Raw genomic sequence first — 17,500 nt, 5'->3', positions numbered from 1 at the left:
TTTTTTACTTTTTACCTTTTCTAGTCTATTCTAACAGCCGCGGATTCAGGGGTGGTTCCTTGGAATCCTCCTTTGTGAATGTGATCTCTAGCTTTTTCTGTGCGGTGGCCATTTTAGAATCCCCAACTTCACCCCACCCCCTCTTAAAATCTGTCACTGTCTGATATAGGTAGTTAGTTGAATACTTAGCTAACACTTATTTCATTGTTTTCTTTGCCTTTCTTTAGATTTCTTTCACCTATGAGTCATTTCTAAGAGCCCACTATGTCATTACGCTTTAGTGACTAAGTTGGTATTAATGTTTTTTTAATCATTATTATCTAGACCGTCGCATGGGGTTCCTGTGGTGGTAGTCTTGGACCAACTTGACTGTCTAGCTTCACTTGCAGACATCTTCGATCCCAAGCAGCTAGAGGGTAATCGTAATAGGTAAGAATAAACTTAAAATTCCTTGAGGAAACAAGTGCGAACTTACTTTCTTTAGTCTTCCTAGCAGCTGTTTAGTAGACTATCAGGGACTGCAGAGCGAAGTTTGGATTGGGGGACGATTCTTTCAGAAATGACTTCTTCCGAATAGAGAGTTCTCACCTGACGTCACAGCGGCCATGTTGGTGTACCAAAATAATCCTTTTCCTGTTTTTCGGGAATTGAACTCTATTTTTTATGAAAAAACTGTGCAAAAAGTTTCTATTGTTTGGTACACCAATATGGCTTCCTTGTCACGTGAATGAAAACGCTCTATCCTGATATCCAAACAACACAACTTCATTATTATGATACAAGACACTTGTATGATGATCTCATTTTACTATCTATTCTTATACCCAGGCTCAGTTTTCATTTTATGAAATACTATGGGGCAGTTGGTGCTAATAAATAGGGAAATAATTGGAGGAAGTAAAATAACTCATGGCAACTATGGCACACACCCCATCCAGTCCCTATGCACCACCATTTGAATGTTAATGTTTTTTTCCTCTCTTACCAGTCCCTTTATTATTGGAGTACGTAACAAGAGCAAAAAGGGACCTTTTTCTTCCAAAGATCTTGCTGTCTACAAATACTTTAGGTAAGATGACGGTTTTTAAAGTGACGTTGTGCTATGGACCCTTTTACCTTTCAGACCACGTGTCATCCTCTTGAGAGTAACATCCTTTGTTTGTCTTGTATCCATATTCATGTGTCTTCTCATGCTCAACCATTAAACAAGGAAATGATACTCTTGGAAATGACATGTAGTCTGAAATATAAAACATTACGCCCAAGCTATAATTAGGGTCTATGGAATTGGTTCAAGTGAAGCTCAAATGAGTAAAGTGAAAGCTCTCATTATTTAATTCGACTGTCATAATCTGTGATCGTGTCATATGATCATGTTATGCACCAATTGCTTCGGGTCTATGCACAGTATCATATGATCATGTCTTGCACCAATCGTCTCGGGTCTATGCACAGTGTCATGTGATCATGTCTTGCACCAATCGTCTTGGGTCTATGCACAGTGTCATGTGATCATGTCTTGCACCAATCGTCTTGGTCTATGCACAGTGTCATGTGATCATGTCTTGCACCAATCGTCTCGGGTCTATGCACAGTGTCATGTGATCATGTCTTGCACCAATCGTCTTGGGTCTATGCACAGTGTCATGTGATCAAGTCTTGCACCAATCGTCTTGGGTCTATGCACAGTGTCATGTGATCATGTCTTGCACCAATCGTCTTGGTCTATGCACAGTGTCATGTGATCATGTCTTGCACCAATCGTCTTGGTCTATGCACAGTGTCATGTGATCATGTCTTGCACCAATCGTCTCGGGTCTATGCACAGTGTCATGTGATCATGTCTTGCACCAATCGTCTTGGTCTATGCACAGTGTCATGTGATCATGTCTTGCACCAATCGTCTCGGGTCTATGCACAGTGTCATGTGATCATGTCTTGCACCAATCGTCTCGGGTCTATGCACAGTGTCATATGATCATGTCTTGCACCAATCGTCTTGGTCTATGCACAGTGTCATGTGATCATGTCTTGCACCAATCGTCTTGGTCTATGCACAGTGTCATGTGATCATGTCTTGCACCAATCGTCTTGGTCTATGCACAGTGTCATGTGATCATGTCTTGCACCAATCGTCTCGGGTCTATGCACAGTGTCATGTGATCATGTCTTGCACCAATCGTCTCGGGTCTATGCACAGTGTCATGTGATCATGTCTTGCACCAATCGTCTTGGTCTATGCACAGTGTCATGTGATCATGTCTTGCACCAATCGTCTTGGGTCTATGCACAGTGTCATGTGATCATGTCTTGCACCAATCGTCTTGGTCTATGCACAGTGTCATGTGATCATGTTATGCACCAATCGTCTTGGTCTATGCACAGTGTCATGTGATCATGTCTTGCACCAATCGTCTGGGTCTATGCACAGTGTCATGTGATCATGTCTTGCACCAATCGTCTTGGTCTATGCACAGTGTCATGTGATCATGTCTTGCACCAATCGTCTTGGTCTATGCACAGTGTCATGTGATCATGTCTTGCACCAATCGTCTTGGTCTATGCACAGTGTCATGTGATCATGTCTTGCACCAATCGTCTTGGTCTATGTACAGTGTCATGTGATCATGCCTTGCACCAATCGTCTTGGTCTATGCACAGTGTCATGTGATCATGCCTTGCACCAATCGTCTTGGTCTATGCACAGTGTCATGTGATCATGTCTTGCACCAATCGTCTTGGTCTATGCACAGTGTCATGTGATCATGTCTTGCACCAATCGTCTTGGTCTATGCACAGTGTCATGTGATCATGTCTTGCACCAATCGTCTGGGTCTGCACAGTGTCATGTGATCATGTCTTGCACCAATCGTCTGGGTCTGCACAGTGTCATGTGATCAAGTCTTGCATCAATCGTCTAGGGTCTATGCATCTGTGGCTGGTTATTTACTTTCATGTCATTTTGTCTTTGTTACAGGTGGATTCAATTGGCTGTCCACGATCCTTTCGTACTTGGTTTACTGGAAAGATTTCTGAGACGGAAATTAAGCTGGGCCGATGATGTGTAAGTTGAAGAAAAATGAATAAGAGCTGTTTTATATGCCAAGGTGGTCGACTGGTCGCCTAACTGTGGTCGGAATCCTACGGCAATCCTGACCGACCATCCAAATCAAGTACAAGTTTCTTTTACTACTGTATTAACCGAGATGGTTCGGTCTGGATAAAAAGATATTGGTCTTGTCTTTTCAAAAACATCGCCTTCGCCTCGTCTTATAGAAACCTGACAATAACCGTGACCTGACAATAAACCCCTTGCATGTGACGTCAAAGATGCTCAATTTGGAGAACAAAACAAAAGAATTTCATTCTCCTAAGAATCGGAAAACCATTGTTATGTCCTCCAAATTGAGCTGCATTCCGACGTGCTGTAAGGGGTATATACCCATTGATTGGCTAATTTGTTCTGGTTGAGAGAAGCGAAAGCACGTGGATCTGCGCATAGTGCAGTTTTCGTATGACTGTGAAAAATTCACGGCACGAACACGGCCATGACACGGCTAGGGATACGCCAGACCAATCACATTGCACGAGAGTTTACTCTCCATCCAATGAAATACCCGGAACAAGGCATAAACACGGCGCGGACACGGTCACGCCAAGGTCACGGCAATACCAGACCAATCACATTGCGCGTGAAAAAAATCAGCCAATTAAAATTCTAGAAAGCATCACGGTCACGGCATCTCACGCTTACGGCACTGAGCTTTTCACAGTCATACGAAAACTGTACTATACGCGATACTCAATGCCTTTTTCTGTTTGTTTTCAGCGAAGACGAAGAAGACTTGCTTGATCTTTTCTTGTGGTTGACACACGTCTGGCAGAGAATAAACCAAATCCTACAATCTTACGTTGACATCGATGTTACAATCGGTAAGATGAAATACCAACCAACATGACGGCATGTCTTTTGTCCTTGTGCAGGTGACGTCATAGCCGCCATGTTGGATGACTTGAACAAAAGATTTGGCCTTGGTTTCTTTTGTTACATCAACCAACATGGCGGTCATGTCTTTTGTTATTTTGGAATGTGACGTCATAGCCGCCATGTTGGATGACTTGAACAAAATATTTGGTCTTGGTTTCTTTTGTTACATCAACCAACATGACGGCATGTCTTTTGTCCTTGTACATATGACGTCTAGCCGCCATGTTGGATGACTTGAACAAAAGATTTGGCCTTGGTTTCTTTTGTTACATCAACCAACATGGCGGCCATGTCTTTTGTTATTTTGGAATGTGACGTCATAGCCGCCATGTTGGATGACTTGAACAAAATATTTGGTCTTGGTTTCTTTTATTATGTCAACCAACATGGCGGTCATGTCTTTTGTTATTTTGAAGGTGACGTCATAGCCGCCATGTTGGATGACTGGAACAAAAGATTTGGTCTTGGTTTCTTTTGTCATGCCCACCAACATGGCGGCCATGTCTTGTCCTTGTACATGTGACGTCATAGCCGCAATGTTGGATGACCAACATGGCGGCCATGTCTTTCGTTATTTTCTTCTGAAATACACACCATCTGTAATTAATGTAGTTGATTTTCTTTTATAGGTCCATCAGTGTTCTATTCTTGTCCCATGGACATGTGTGCTGCTGAAGGATGGTTTGCTAACGTTTGGAACTACACTATCATACCATACCTGCACCAAAACCTAAGAAATTCAAGCAAGGTAAACTAGAAAATACATTACTAACTGAATACCAAATCTCGTCAGTGGCGGATCCAGGGGGGTCGAAGGGGTCCACGGAACCCCCCTTGAAGGTTTGATCTTTTAGGTAATAGAAATATGTCTTATATAAATTTTAATAAAAAAATATTAGTAGTTTTGCGTTGGGTCGTATTATTATAGCTTGGTCCGTTACTAGATAGTAAATTAGGTGGTCAGAGCCAATTTTTTTGTCAAACATCGACTAAACAAAAGAGAATTATACACAGTTTAAGAAACGGAACCCCCCTTTGAAATATCCTGGATCCGCCACTGCTCGTTGAAGTTGAAAGTTCGACTAATGGAGTCGTATTACCACTACTACATCAAAAGCATTTGTGGGGTTAAAATCAAGGTCTTAAGACAGTTAAGTTGAGTTTAGTTAATGTGTAGTTCTCTCTCCCTTGCTACGAGGGTTTTTCTGCGGATTTGCCACCCGTATAAATTTAATTAGTAAATGTTGTGTACTGCACATAGTGAACGTAGTGGTAGTGTCTGTGGAGCCCCTTACGGGGATTGATGGTTGTAAGATATGTTTTTTAAGTTGCGCTCGCAACTGTAGTGAAGAGGGTCACGTCCAGTCTTCGTCCAGTAGCTTTTGCTTGCAAAAGTTGCCATTTTGTTGGGAGTGATACAATGGTTCCCAGAGATCACTGTGTGTCGAAAAAGGCTGGAACGCGCAACTTATTCGTTTCTTCTTTTAAACCAGATTTATGAGCGCAATGAACCCTGGGAGTGCCCCACTAAGTGGGTCATAATGCGATGGCCCTGGAACCGATACAAGAGCAAAGTTCTTGGTTCGTTAAAGAAACTGAGACAAGTTGATATTGTATTGAACAGAAATCAGCAATCACCTAAAGGTAAGAAATAATACGAGAATAAACAAAAATATACACCTTTTTGACTTGAAGCTTAATGATTGTAATGTAATATTTGTTCTCAGGAAACACAAAGGGATCGCAATCAAAAATGCGCAAGGTAACTGTTGTTTTTTTTGTTGTTGTTTTTTTTGTTTTTTTGTTTTTTTTGTAATTAGATGCGTAAGCTAGAGTTGTAAAGCTGATGAACTTGTTCTCACCAAAACCTGTTTAAACTAGTTTGTATGCCTGTATTAATATCACACATGATGGACACTTCTTAAATGGGAATAAACCTCTTGCAGCACTTTAGAATGCAGCTTAATCTGGGAGACAAAACGATAGGTTCCAATTCTCAGGAGATTGGAATTCTTTTGTTTTGTCCTCCAGATAGAACTGCTTTGACGTCACATGCAAAGGGTCTGATAATATGATTATGTATTTTGAATATTGATGCATGTATAGCGTCTATATCAATCGCGAACTTCATCCATCATAACTTGATGGTCTCCTTATGAGTGAATCACTGCTTAATCCAAACAGATACCTTCGTATGACTTTAATGTTTTGTACATATTGTTGATGCGTGTGTTTTCTTCCAGCAGCTGTTGTCATCTAAACTCGTGAAGAACCAGTCCCCAAGCAAGGCTGGTAGTCTAGAGTCCTGGTCTACAGCCGACTGGGATGCAGTGTCAATGACATCTGATGTGGAGAGCATTGCTTCATCCACCCTCTAGGTTGCGTCTCATAATAAGAATGTCTCCAGTGCATTCAGCCACTAGTATCCAATCGTCCTATTCGAGACACCAGTGCCACAGCATTGAATTGTTTCACGATAGGATTTTAACTTAAAAGTTGCACAAATACGGGCAACAAAATCTCACGAATTCCATCGACCTTGTTGCATGCTTAAGGAATGTTGCTATGATCAGCTTGTTTTGCACTACAGGGGGGAAAAGATCGCGCGCGGAGTGCCGACTAGTCTCCCCCACAGCCGCTTTCAGTGTCGTCACGCAAGAAAGCGTTGCGTGACGACACTGAAAGCGGCTGTGAGGGAGACTAAGTGCCGACTTGTGCACGATTTATTTCCAATAGCGGTGAACGTATGTATCGGGTAATAGCAAAATCCCTTGTGCATTCGTAGATAAGGGTTTGTTTTATTTTACATTTATACCAATATATTAAAACTATCCAATGGAATGTTTCCATCCAAGTTGACATAATTCAAACTTATGGATGCATTCTTAATTTATTATCTGTAGGAAGCTAATCAATCAAAGACAAAGGAAAATCACTGGTAATTTTCCCTTGATCCCAGGAGAATTATTTACAAAGATATAAAACTGTCCTTAATCTAAGATCAAAGCTGCACAAAAAATGATCTAGATTTTTAAAATGGATTGGGACTGTAGTAATGTCATCAAGTAGTTTATAGAGCCCCATCTACTAAATATATAAAGTTTTTTGGTAATATTCATTATGCTAAACAATGTTTAAACAGACCTGTCTCATCACTGTTGTCCCATAACATCTTAATCATTTTCATGACTTTTCAGAATACTTCAAAACCTTATCAGTCGGTGCCTTTCATATTTTTGACTGTCGTCAGCGAAAACCAAATTTCAGGGTGCAGCTCGTAGACACAGAGTTTGCATGTTTGTGAAAATGGCAGTAAAAGCTCAGAGCAATTTTTTGCAGTCTGAAATTTTACAACATTGAGACAAAATTGGGTCAATCGTAAAAATTGTTTATATATACTATAAGCCATCTATATTTTTAGCCATATATCGTAATATGTGATGTTAATACATTGCCTATATAATTATTTCTCTCATAAAATTTTGAATAATAAATATTAATAAGTTTTAATATTTTTGGACAAGAACTCTCATAATCGATATCCAACAAAAATGACAAATATCATATAAGTTTTCTTCCTTTTGTAGAATCTACTGAGCCAAGCATTGAACTAAGCTTGGTGTAAAATAGGGCAAAGATGCCATTGACTGTAGATTAACATGTAGAAAATCATGACAGGGCGAAAACTTGAGCCAAAATTCATAAATTTTATATTCGAACGTGACTTACATCCATTTATGTAATACATTATACATTATTTTAATAATTTTTTAAATGCTAATAAAAAACCATTATATTCCTGTTATTTTTTGTTGTTCTCATTTCAGGAAACTTGGTTACTATGACTACATAGATATAGGCCTAATTCGATAGGCGATAGGCATGTGCGCGATAAGCAAAGGTATGTGCACGGTAAATTTTTTGCAAAGCACTAATTAGGTAATTACCTAATTAGTGCCCATGATAATCATGACGTCATCGTATTCGAAAAATTTCGGATACGATATGTTCTCTGTCCACACTAATACGGCTAGCCGGCGTTTTCAAATTGTTCCACTCTGGAGACTGTATTCGAAAAAACTCCTTTTCGGTGAAGAATTGTCCCGGATTCGCCTGGACTAGTGTGGACGGTAGGCCTAACCGAATAAGTAAAAATTCGGATTCAATCATTCCCAAGAGAGTGAAATAACAACAGACACGGCGGCCATGTTGGTTGATATCAATAGAATTCATTGAACTATTGTTTTATTGATTTTTACCATGCCATGAAACTAAACTTAATATAATGACAACAAAAAACAACTTGCTATCGAAATTTTCCATTATTAAAAAAAGAATTTATTTTTAAAACCAGATTTACATCCTGAGTATTTGTTACATTAGCATATGCTTATAAATATTAATGAAGCACAGACACATGCGCAGGCGATTGATTACCTAAATACAGCAGACCATGTGTTATACACTCAATTGAAGAATCGTTGTCGGGTTCAGAATCATAGAACATAAAAGCTGAGACCGAAATGGCACATGGGAAATGACATAATTATATTATAATTTATTCATTTGCGCCATCCATGGAGTCGGTTTAGAATGCCAAACGCGTATTAAAGAACAGTGGATGATGCCACGGGTCGCCGGTCACAGCATACATCTAATTAACGTACTTCCCATGTGCCATTTCGGTCTCAGCTTTTATGTTCTATGTTTCTGAACCCGACAACGATTCTTCAATTGAGTGTATATCATATTTTACCTTGATAAGAGAATGTATGAACTTTATATACTACAGTGATTTTATTAGCTACATTTAAAAAGTGACCTTCTCAAAATTATTATGAATGCGAGGCTAACATGGAACTTCAAAAAAAATGCTAAATTCTATTGAGAAAAAGTTTGGGGTTTTTTTTTTGCAGTATTTTCATGTTAACTTTGCATCGAAGATAATTTTGAGAAGAGTCCATTGCCTGAATAAGAAAATTGGTCAAAGACAAATAAGAGTGTCCCTGCTTCGACCATTTTGTGTGAAACTGTGTACTAAAATTTAAAAATCGCATGAAGCTTCATATGAAGATGAGATTAATAGTTACTGATGTTGTTTTGAAAGTTCTTAAATTGTACTCCCTACCTATAAGGGCTTTTGCAATTGTTGTGTGATTTTCTATACAAATAGTTTGAATGCTCTGTAGCATTAATATGTTTTACAATTTTATCATAAACAAGAGAAGCTGCATCAAGGCCCCAAATAAAATCTAAATGCTGCCATGCTTTTATGTATTCATGATACACAACAGTCTTTGTTATGGCTTTGCAAAGCAGATTGACATCCTTAGGGTCAGCAAGCCAGTCCTCACCCCCAGAGTAAAGTTCAGTTGGTACTGTAAAAGTAGATAGGTTATACTGTGGTGGTGTGTCCTGAAATTGAGAAAACATTTTCATTTGTTACATGTGGAAATTTTGAAAACATACACTAATTGATTAGAAGCACCCCATGTAACATGCCCACAAAATTTCTAAATTAGTTAGCTAATTATATCATCACTAGATAATCTCACATAAGCAATTATCATATTATTTTCAAATTCTCTTTCCTGTCCAAATTAAAGATTAATTTGGATTGTTTCCATTCACATTCTTTCGAGGGAAAACTATGACTTATGGAATCAGTCTAGTATAGTTTGGGATGATATAATTAATCTGCAATAAGACTACATTGTTGTCCAATTTGGAAATACTTGAATTCAAAAAATTCCTTTGACTGCATGCCATCAGTCCTTGGCAGTTTTTTTCATCCAATTATTTCCAAATTGGACAGCATAGTCCTATTACCTATATTCATAGCTGTAAGTGCAGAACATCTATCTCTGAAATAATATGGTCATAAAATGACTGGGAATTATGTACAGTTGGTGTGGTTGTGAGATTGCTCGCCTCTCACCAATGCAACTTGGGTTTGATTCCTGGATTTGGTGTCATGTGAGTAAAGTTGCTTGTCTGTTCTCTCCTGTAAGGGGAATAGTGAGGGGGGCAGGTAGGAAAGCCCCACCCCTCTCCCCCCTCCCAAAGAGCATGGGATGCATTCTACTGTCATAAATTTTGTTTAAACAATGCAATGATATTGGTTTGATTACCTGTCCATATTTTATCCTGTTACCAACTGTTCCATAATCAAATTTTTGAAACTTCTTTGAACGATAGCTCTGTCAATAAACATCATCAGAGTTAAAGATAAATAGAACAGGAGAAACTAGCTAGCAGATCACTTGCTCATGATCAAGGTGTATGGCAGTGAGAATATAGAGTCTCAAATATTTTAGTAGATCATAAAACAGACCTTTCCTGATCACTTGCATGAGTGACAACAAAACAATGGTTGCAAGTCGAGGTTGGACCTGATAAAATTCTGTAAATGTCCAAACACATTAAGTCCAGCCTTGTTTTGGAGCCATTGGTTTGTGGTCACACAAGTGAATCCAGGAAATGTCTCTTGTATTCCTAAACGTTTAGTAAGTACATAACGACATTCATGTCTCATCTGCACAAATGCACGGGCTTTATACATAAACTTTATACTATCCCTGTCTGGAGGCAATATAACACTAATGTACTAACAAATCGCTCGCTGCTAATAGCGCCTTAATATGCAGCCCGTAAAGTCCTCCACTCGTCATATACGTAAAGTACACTGAGACGTTGTATGCAATGTAAATGTGCTATATAAGAACCTCCAATTATTATTATCATCATCATCATTATTATTATTAAAAGATGGTGAGCCAAGGGCATGCTATTGTAAATGTCCATACAGATTGGCTGGCCAATAATAATTTATATGTCACTTTATAAAATAATTGGGATACTACGCGCGTTACGATTGGGCGAAAACCATGTTTGATGAGAGTATCAAAACATTCTATCGTCATTTTAGCGCGTGAGTAATGCAACTGTCAGATTTTAATCTATCGAGCGTGCTCATTGGTCAGTTTGAATAAGACGGCAGGTAGGGAGAATTTGCTTTTTTTTCCAATCTTTTCGCGCGTTTGTTATTTTATAAAACAAATCAAAAACAGTTTTGTGTGTTTGATACTTTGATCAAAACACTTGGGATGTTGGGAGACAACACTCGAGAAGCTGGAAACCACTCCACTACGTGTCGTGGTTTCCTACGCTCCTCTCATGTTCTCTCAACATCCCACGTGTTTTGATCAGAGTATCAAACATGGAAAACTGTTTTTGATCTGTTAAATCAAAGTTAACAAGTCATCATAAATTGTGCTCAATTCATTCAGTTACTTACCTGTGCATAGTGGTACATATTCTTGACAGATGTTCCTGCTGGTGTATGGGCAATATAAACAGGTAGCCTTGTCTATGATAAACAATTAATATAAAATTTTAACAAGATTCAGTATTCCTCCTCTAACTTGTTAGTTAGCTTATTTGATTTTTGTTGAGGGGAAAAAATCCAGAGAAAAATCTGCAAAACATAGGTCAGAATACCCAGGGGGAACTCTGGGAAAAAGGTACAGGGGATGCTTGTTGGAAATTTTCAAAAAGACCCCTAAAAGATACCGTAAGTCTTTAAAAAAGGGTGTGGCTGAATGATTTTTAACCCCTAAGAGATACCACAACAAATAATATTAAATTAAAAGCGCCTAGGATAAGCCATATCGATGCGCGCTTCTCTTCTTTTCCAACACCCTTAGAGATACCAGAAAATGCTGATTTTCAAAAATTTGCATTTAACACCATAAAAGATACCAAAATCGCGAATTTTTACCCCTAAGAGATACGACGAGCATTCCTGGAGTCCCCCCCCCCCCCCCCAGGGTGAGAATAATGAACTGGCTACAACTAAAAACTCTACTCACATATTAAACCATGTGAAAAACCAGTGTAAAACTGGGAAAAGAACAATTAATAATTTCAAAAATATATTTTCATTATAAGGAAAACCATGTCTAAATTAGTGATTTCAGAAAGTTCTGTTATCCTTTAATAAATCCCTTAAGAGTTATAAGCATTTGAAACGTACTGAAAACGCAATAGCGAGGCTGGTAGTATAGGCCCTTGGCCCAGGAGGAGGGGGAGGTACTCCCCTATATTCCCTATACGGGTACGTGCCGCCAAACAGGGTATGGTTTTCAGCGATTCTACTCCTGAAACAGGGTATATAAAATCACGCTTGCTCTGGAACAGGGTATATGAAATCACGCTCTCTCCTCTCTGAAACAGGGTTTTCAGCGATCTTGCTCTGGAACAGGGTTTTCAGCGATCTTGCTCTGGAACAGGGTATGAATTTCAGCGATTATTACTCTAGAACAGCCTGTCAGGGTTCAGAGGGCTCAGCGGCACATCCTTACCCTAGGCCCCTTGGTTGTTGTTTTCATACAAATCTTTCTAATTTCATCAAACAGCAAACAGTTTTAGCTTTTTATATCATTTAATGTTACTACACTGAAATTTTAAATTGTGTTAATTAATCTCTATATACCTTGTTTAGTTGTTTCTCATCAAATCCATCCAAAAGAAATATCACATCAGAGCAAAATTCTCTTGTATCTTTAGGTCCACAAAACAGGTCTGCTAGTATTTTCATGATTTCATTATTGGGAAGAAAATCGTATATCCCAAAGAATTTAAAGAAGTCCTGTAAAAAGTAACGAAAAATCATGAATTGGAAAGGAAGGTGATTATCCTTCTTAATTTACCACTCTTTTCATTGCTATGCACTGATCGAGAAAACAGTTACGACAGGGACATTGGGTAATACACTTCTGTCAATCAAATAAATTGGTTGGTACCTTTATATTCTCTAATTGGCGGCATCTGGATCAGCGCATAGCAGTGAAAAGAGTGGTAAACATTTTTGTCGTAGAATTCATAAACTGCACCCGGGGAGGGGGTTACTCCCTTTGTTCAGGTGGTAGGGACGATCGGCGGTCAATTTTTAAAATGGCCCCTAAAAGGTATGCATAAATTAAAAAGGCTCTTAAAACCAACCTGATTTCAAACCCTAAAAGGTACAGCTTTATTTCAGTAATTTACTATTAACCCCGGCTATCAACGCCTGTTTAACGAATGACAGGACAGCGTATAATAAGATCATAACGATGATCATATCAAAGAAATATTTAGTGCATCATTGTAAAGTAAACAGCGGCATAGCACGGACAACACGCATAATAAATGACCCCAAAAGGTACAGAGTTATGTTAAGTAATTGACTTTTGAGCAGGAACCCCTAAAAGGTACACACAGGGAACATTTTCAACCCTACCACCTGAATAAAGGGAGTACCCCAGGGGGTTAAGCACCAATAAACATAATAGATATGTCAGCTCATCTAAGGTGGAGGGAGGGGGAAGGAGTGTGTGCACCCTTGCACCCACATCCCTTAGATCTACATTATTATATATGTATTCAGATCCAATAAAGTTTACCTCAATTTCTGGCAGAAATATTGCCAGTAACTTTATTGGACTTTCAATGTATCCTACTGTAGCAACAGGACCCAGTGCAAACATAGCTTTCACTTTTTTCGCAAGGTCCTTGTTATGGGAAAACTCTGCAAATGCTATCATTGTTCCTTGTGAGTGGCCAGCATAGTACAAGGTTGGTTGTCCAGTTTTCTTGAGAACGAAGTTTAACATTGCTGGAAGGTCATATTGTGCCATTTCATCCCAACTGTATCAACAAAAAATATAAATCTATTAAGGTTCTTATATACATACTGTAAAATAATTCAACTTTTAAGTTTTAAATGGCAGTTTTCGATATGACATGAACATATAGCATTCTAAATTCTAATTCGATCTTTGGGCTTTCACTTTAAGTTTGGAGCCTAGCTCTGTTGTGATTGTCGCACGCTGTGATACAACAGCGAAAAAGGTTCGTAGATTTTATAGCAGTGACTTGTATGCCAAAAGTTGGTCTTCTGCTGCTATCAATAAAAATTAATCATTCTGCCGCTTGCAAAGAAAAAACTATTAATTAATATAGGGCAACTTCCTTGACTACTCATACAGTCGACTCTCTTTGAACGGCCACTTTCGTAAGCGACCATCTCTCGTAAGCGACCATCTCCCGTATAAGCGACCATTTTTTGAAATTCCCATTTTGTTCCTAATATAAACTCTGTAAAAAAACTATCTCATAAGCGACCACTCTCGTAAGCAACCGCAATTAACCACCTTTGAGGTTAAAATTTTGGAATTTTCATTGTTTTTCCTCTCCCGTAAGCGACCACCCAAGAGCCAGTCAATGACAGATCCTTAACAATAAAAAAATTAAGAACATAGAGTCATCGGGTATTAAAAACCCGACGAAATATTGACAATTATAGTACTGTAAACATATAGTACAGTTTACTAAAACAGTTTAATCGTTAATACAGTAGTTTTAGAACGTGAGTTACAAATTATAAATGGTTTAGGCTTCCTGTGTTAGGATTCCCATTGTTTGGGCTTCATGTGTTAACTCTCTAGTAAGCGACCATCTCCCGTAAACGACCACTTTCTCCTGGCCCCGGGGTGGTCGCTTACGGGAGAGTCCACTGTAGTTTATGGAGAATTAAACACACCAGGAACAAAGGATGGCCGAGTAGGCCGAAAGCTTGGAACATATGTATTAAATCTATGGTTGATAAGACAAATTATCATGAATGTAACAACAACCAACAAGGAACTATTTGATTTAAAGTCAGAACTGTTTTAATTCAAACTATCAATTTAAATTAAATTTGATATTATTTTACATATTACTCACGTGAAGTTCCAGAATGCAGCAGAGCGAATAGAAAGATTAACATGCTTTAGACCATAAGTATTCCCTCGAGCATTCCCCAACCAAACATCATAACCATTATCTGCCAAAATAAACCCAAGACTCTCATTGGGTAGATTGGAGACCCAGTTTGTAGAGGAGCACAGCAGACCGTGCTGAAGGAACACAATTGGCTTGGATGGTTTATCTTTCCATTTTCCATGTCTTCCATAAGGAATGCGTTGTATATTTATAATGTAACCATCTTGGGTTAAAACATCATAGTTTTCAGAAGGGTATCCATTGTATTCTATCATTTGGGTCTGTAAACACAAAATATGTTTGTAAATTAAGTTAAAAATTAACAAGTTTGGCTTTGAATGTCAGTACAACCATACGTACAGTACCACTTGTTTAAATCCTTTTTTAAATTTATTATCTGGAATGAAGGATGTCTGCAGAGGTTCAACATACCACGGCCCCTAACAAGAATTCTAGCTCATATAATGATTTGAGGGCACTGTATATCAGGTCTGACTTAGATCAGCTTAGAGGATGTTTCACGGTTCAATCTATGAGTTAGCCATGCCCCGACATCAGGTATTGAGAAAATAATTGGAGGTTTATAATGTCATATGTGCTGGATTTTTACTCTCGTCATCAAATTTTAATATTGTCATGAAATGGCGCAGTGGTGTATACTGCACTTTACATACATAAATGGAGACTTTATTTAAATGTTTGAAAACTATTAAGCACTTTATATAACCTTGTGATCACAGGCATAAAATACTTTATAGAAATTATTCAGAATCCATTACGGATAGCCGAAATAGATACAACCTGCAGCTTGGGATATAACAATACTGTACAATGTTTGTGACCACGTGGGGGGGTGTATATGGAGGTGTGTTTATAGTTTAGTTTATAGTTCAGATAACATATCACTATCAATGTTTGGGTTATTTAAGGTTATTTAAGGTAATTTCCATTAACTGGTCTATCTTTCCGGCAAATGTTTAGCCATGTTTAGTTATAGCATAAATGTCATTCAAATCACATTAAAACAACCTAGACTTTAACTAGTAAACAACACAGTCAAAATTCTTGCCTTGAATGTTCATAGCATTTAATCATGTTAATCTATTTTTCTAGATTATTTTGTATCAAAATTTGGTTCTTTAAGATATCCTTAAAAAACACACTTGAGACTTGTATGTATTGTATTTCCAGCGAAATGTGAAGTCTTAAATATGAAGCAATCACGAAGAACTGTTATCCGAAGGAACAATGAGGTCAGCTCTAGTCTTTTAACCACAATACCGCTGTAAATTCATTGGAGATCGTTAATATTACTCATCAATAAACTTACTCTTCTACTACATTTAGTCATTTTAACTATATCTTTTTTTACTAGTGAAGGTATTTGAGATCAGGATAACATCAGTCTTCATAGATTACAAATGTATTAAAGCTTATATCCAGATAGGGAAGCATCACTTACCACATTCATGTGGACTTCAGGCAGCTCTCTATACAACGTAAAACCATCACAACTCCACAAACTCGCTAACAGAACCAGAAGAAGCATAATTGTTTGGTAAAAATAAAATCCAATAGAAAATAAAAATGTTATAAAATTCGAAGCCTTGTGAAAGTGTTTTTGAAGGTCGTCCAATGTTTACTTGGAAGGTTACACAATAAACAGACCGTCAGACATGTGATTTGATGGTGGGGTTTGATTGGTTGAAGGACATGGTTCGAGGGACACTGGTGAAAAACGCACTGCGCATGCGTTGGTAGAAAAACAAAATGGCGGACATTACATCTGACAAATCTAAAGGTAGGTCCCACCTCAACCTACAGGGCTATCCCTCAAATATTCCAGGGCTGTAACCAGGGGAGGAGCACAGGGTGCACGTGCACCCCCGCATAAAAGCTTAAGGTCCGCTCATCCATCTCCTTTCTTTTTTTTTTGGTTCTGCTTTCTTTTGGTAACCATTTTTTTTCTTTTTGGTTCTGCAAATTATTGCCTGTGCACCTCCCTGCAAGATCCCTAATTACGCCACTGAGTTGGTAATAAAAAAAGCGATCAGTGGTCCGATTTTATTCGATGTGCACCCTCCCTGTAAAAGTTGTGGTTACGGCCCTGTATTCGTTTTGGAATGTTACAGATATTCAGGGCTGTCAACCCCCGAGATATTCAAATCTGGAGAATTGATAGGGAAGGGACATGACGACACAGCGCTTCAAAAAAACACGCGAAAAGACGTCTTTCGCTTTGTAACATTTTATGTGATTGGTTTATTTTTGACCAATCAAATTATTGCTTATATTACAATGGCCTGCTTGCAAGAACATTTTATGAGGAACGTTTTGACTTTGTTAGCGATTTAAAATAACACAAACAACACAAAATAATTGGAATTTTATGGTTGTGAAAATCGAGTCTTACAAGAAATGGTCAGCTTCGGGGATTATCCGGTAGATTTGAGACTCTAATCTGGAGACCGGGAGATACGGTCAAAAATCTGGAGACTCCCGGTTTATCCGGGAGAGTTGACAGCCCTGGATATTATTGGATTTCTTTACATAGATTCCGACCATGTGATTATCTGCAAATTAGCCATGCTGGACGTCGACGTCGGGCCGCGAGTGGCGACATTTTCAAAGATTATCTTTGCTTTGTATTAAACAAAGTTTTTTTTGTACAAATCAGCAGTGTATCACAATCGAAATTATCTTGCT

General features: G+C 38.4%; 2 protein-coding genes across 4 annotated transcripts in view; one reads left to right on the top strand and one right to left on the bottom strand.

Moving 5' to 3' along the window:
* LOC116301045 (uncharacterized) overlaps positions 1–7,793 on the top strand; it is a 30,452-nt gene extending 22,659 nt beyond the window's left edge. For 2 of the 3 annotated variants that reach the window (XM_031710045.2, XM_031710046.2), the window contains exons 13-20: positions 325–429; positions 989–1,069; positions 2,978–3,064; positions 3,830–3,933; positions 4,618–4,736; positions 5,482–5,632; positions 5,716–5,750; positions 6,232–7,793. In XM_031710045.2, coding sequence (XP_031565905.2) covers positions 325–429; positions 989–1,069; positions 2,978–3,064; positions 3,830–3,933; positions 4,618–4,736; positions 5,482–5,632; positions 5,716–5,750; positions 6,232–6,366 — 817 coding nt within the window. In that variant the 3' untranslated portion in view covers positions 6,367–7,793. The remainder of the gene's footprint in view (positions 1–324; positions 430–988; positions 1,070–2,977; positions 3,065–3,829; positions 3,934–4,617; positions 4,737–5,481; positions 5,633–5,715; positions 5,751–6,231) is intronic. The other variant, XM_031710047.2, reaches the window with a different exon arrangement.
* A 510-nt stretch (positions 7,794–8,303) lies between these two features.
* Positions 8,304–16,451, bottom strand: LOC116301046 (gastric triacylglycerol lipase). The gene is made up of 7 exons (XM_031710048.2): positions 16,257–16,451; positions 14,756–15,075; positions 13,432–13,675; positions 12,483–12,638; positions 11,286–11,357; positions 10,120–10,188; positions 8,304–9,403 (listed from the first exon to the last, which is right to left on the bottom strand). Exons 1-7 carry the CDS (start codon positions 16,341–16,343, stop codon positions 9,113–9,115), a joined length of 1,239 nt encoding a protein of 412 aa, XP_031565908.2. The 5' UTR covers positions 16,344–16,451; the 3' UTR covers positions 8,304–9,112.
* Between the last annotated feature and the right edge of the window lie 1,049 nt (positions 16,452–17,500).

This window comes from Actinia tenebrosa, unplaced genomic scaffold (assembly GCF_029948245.1).
Source record: "Actinia tenebrosa isolate PJP-AT-01 unplaced genomic scaffold, QUT_ActTen_1.0 PGA_scaffold16__25_contigs__length_10494907, whole genome shotgun sequence".
Classification (NCBI taxonomy): domain Eukaryota; kingdom Metazoa; phylum Cnidaria; class Anthozoa; order Actiniaria; family Actiniidae; genus Actinia; species Actinia tenebrosa.
This window is presented reverse-complemented; position numbering and strand designations above follow the sequence as displayed.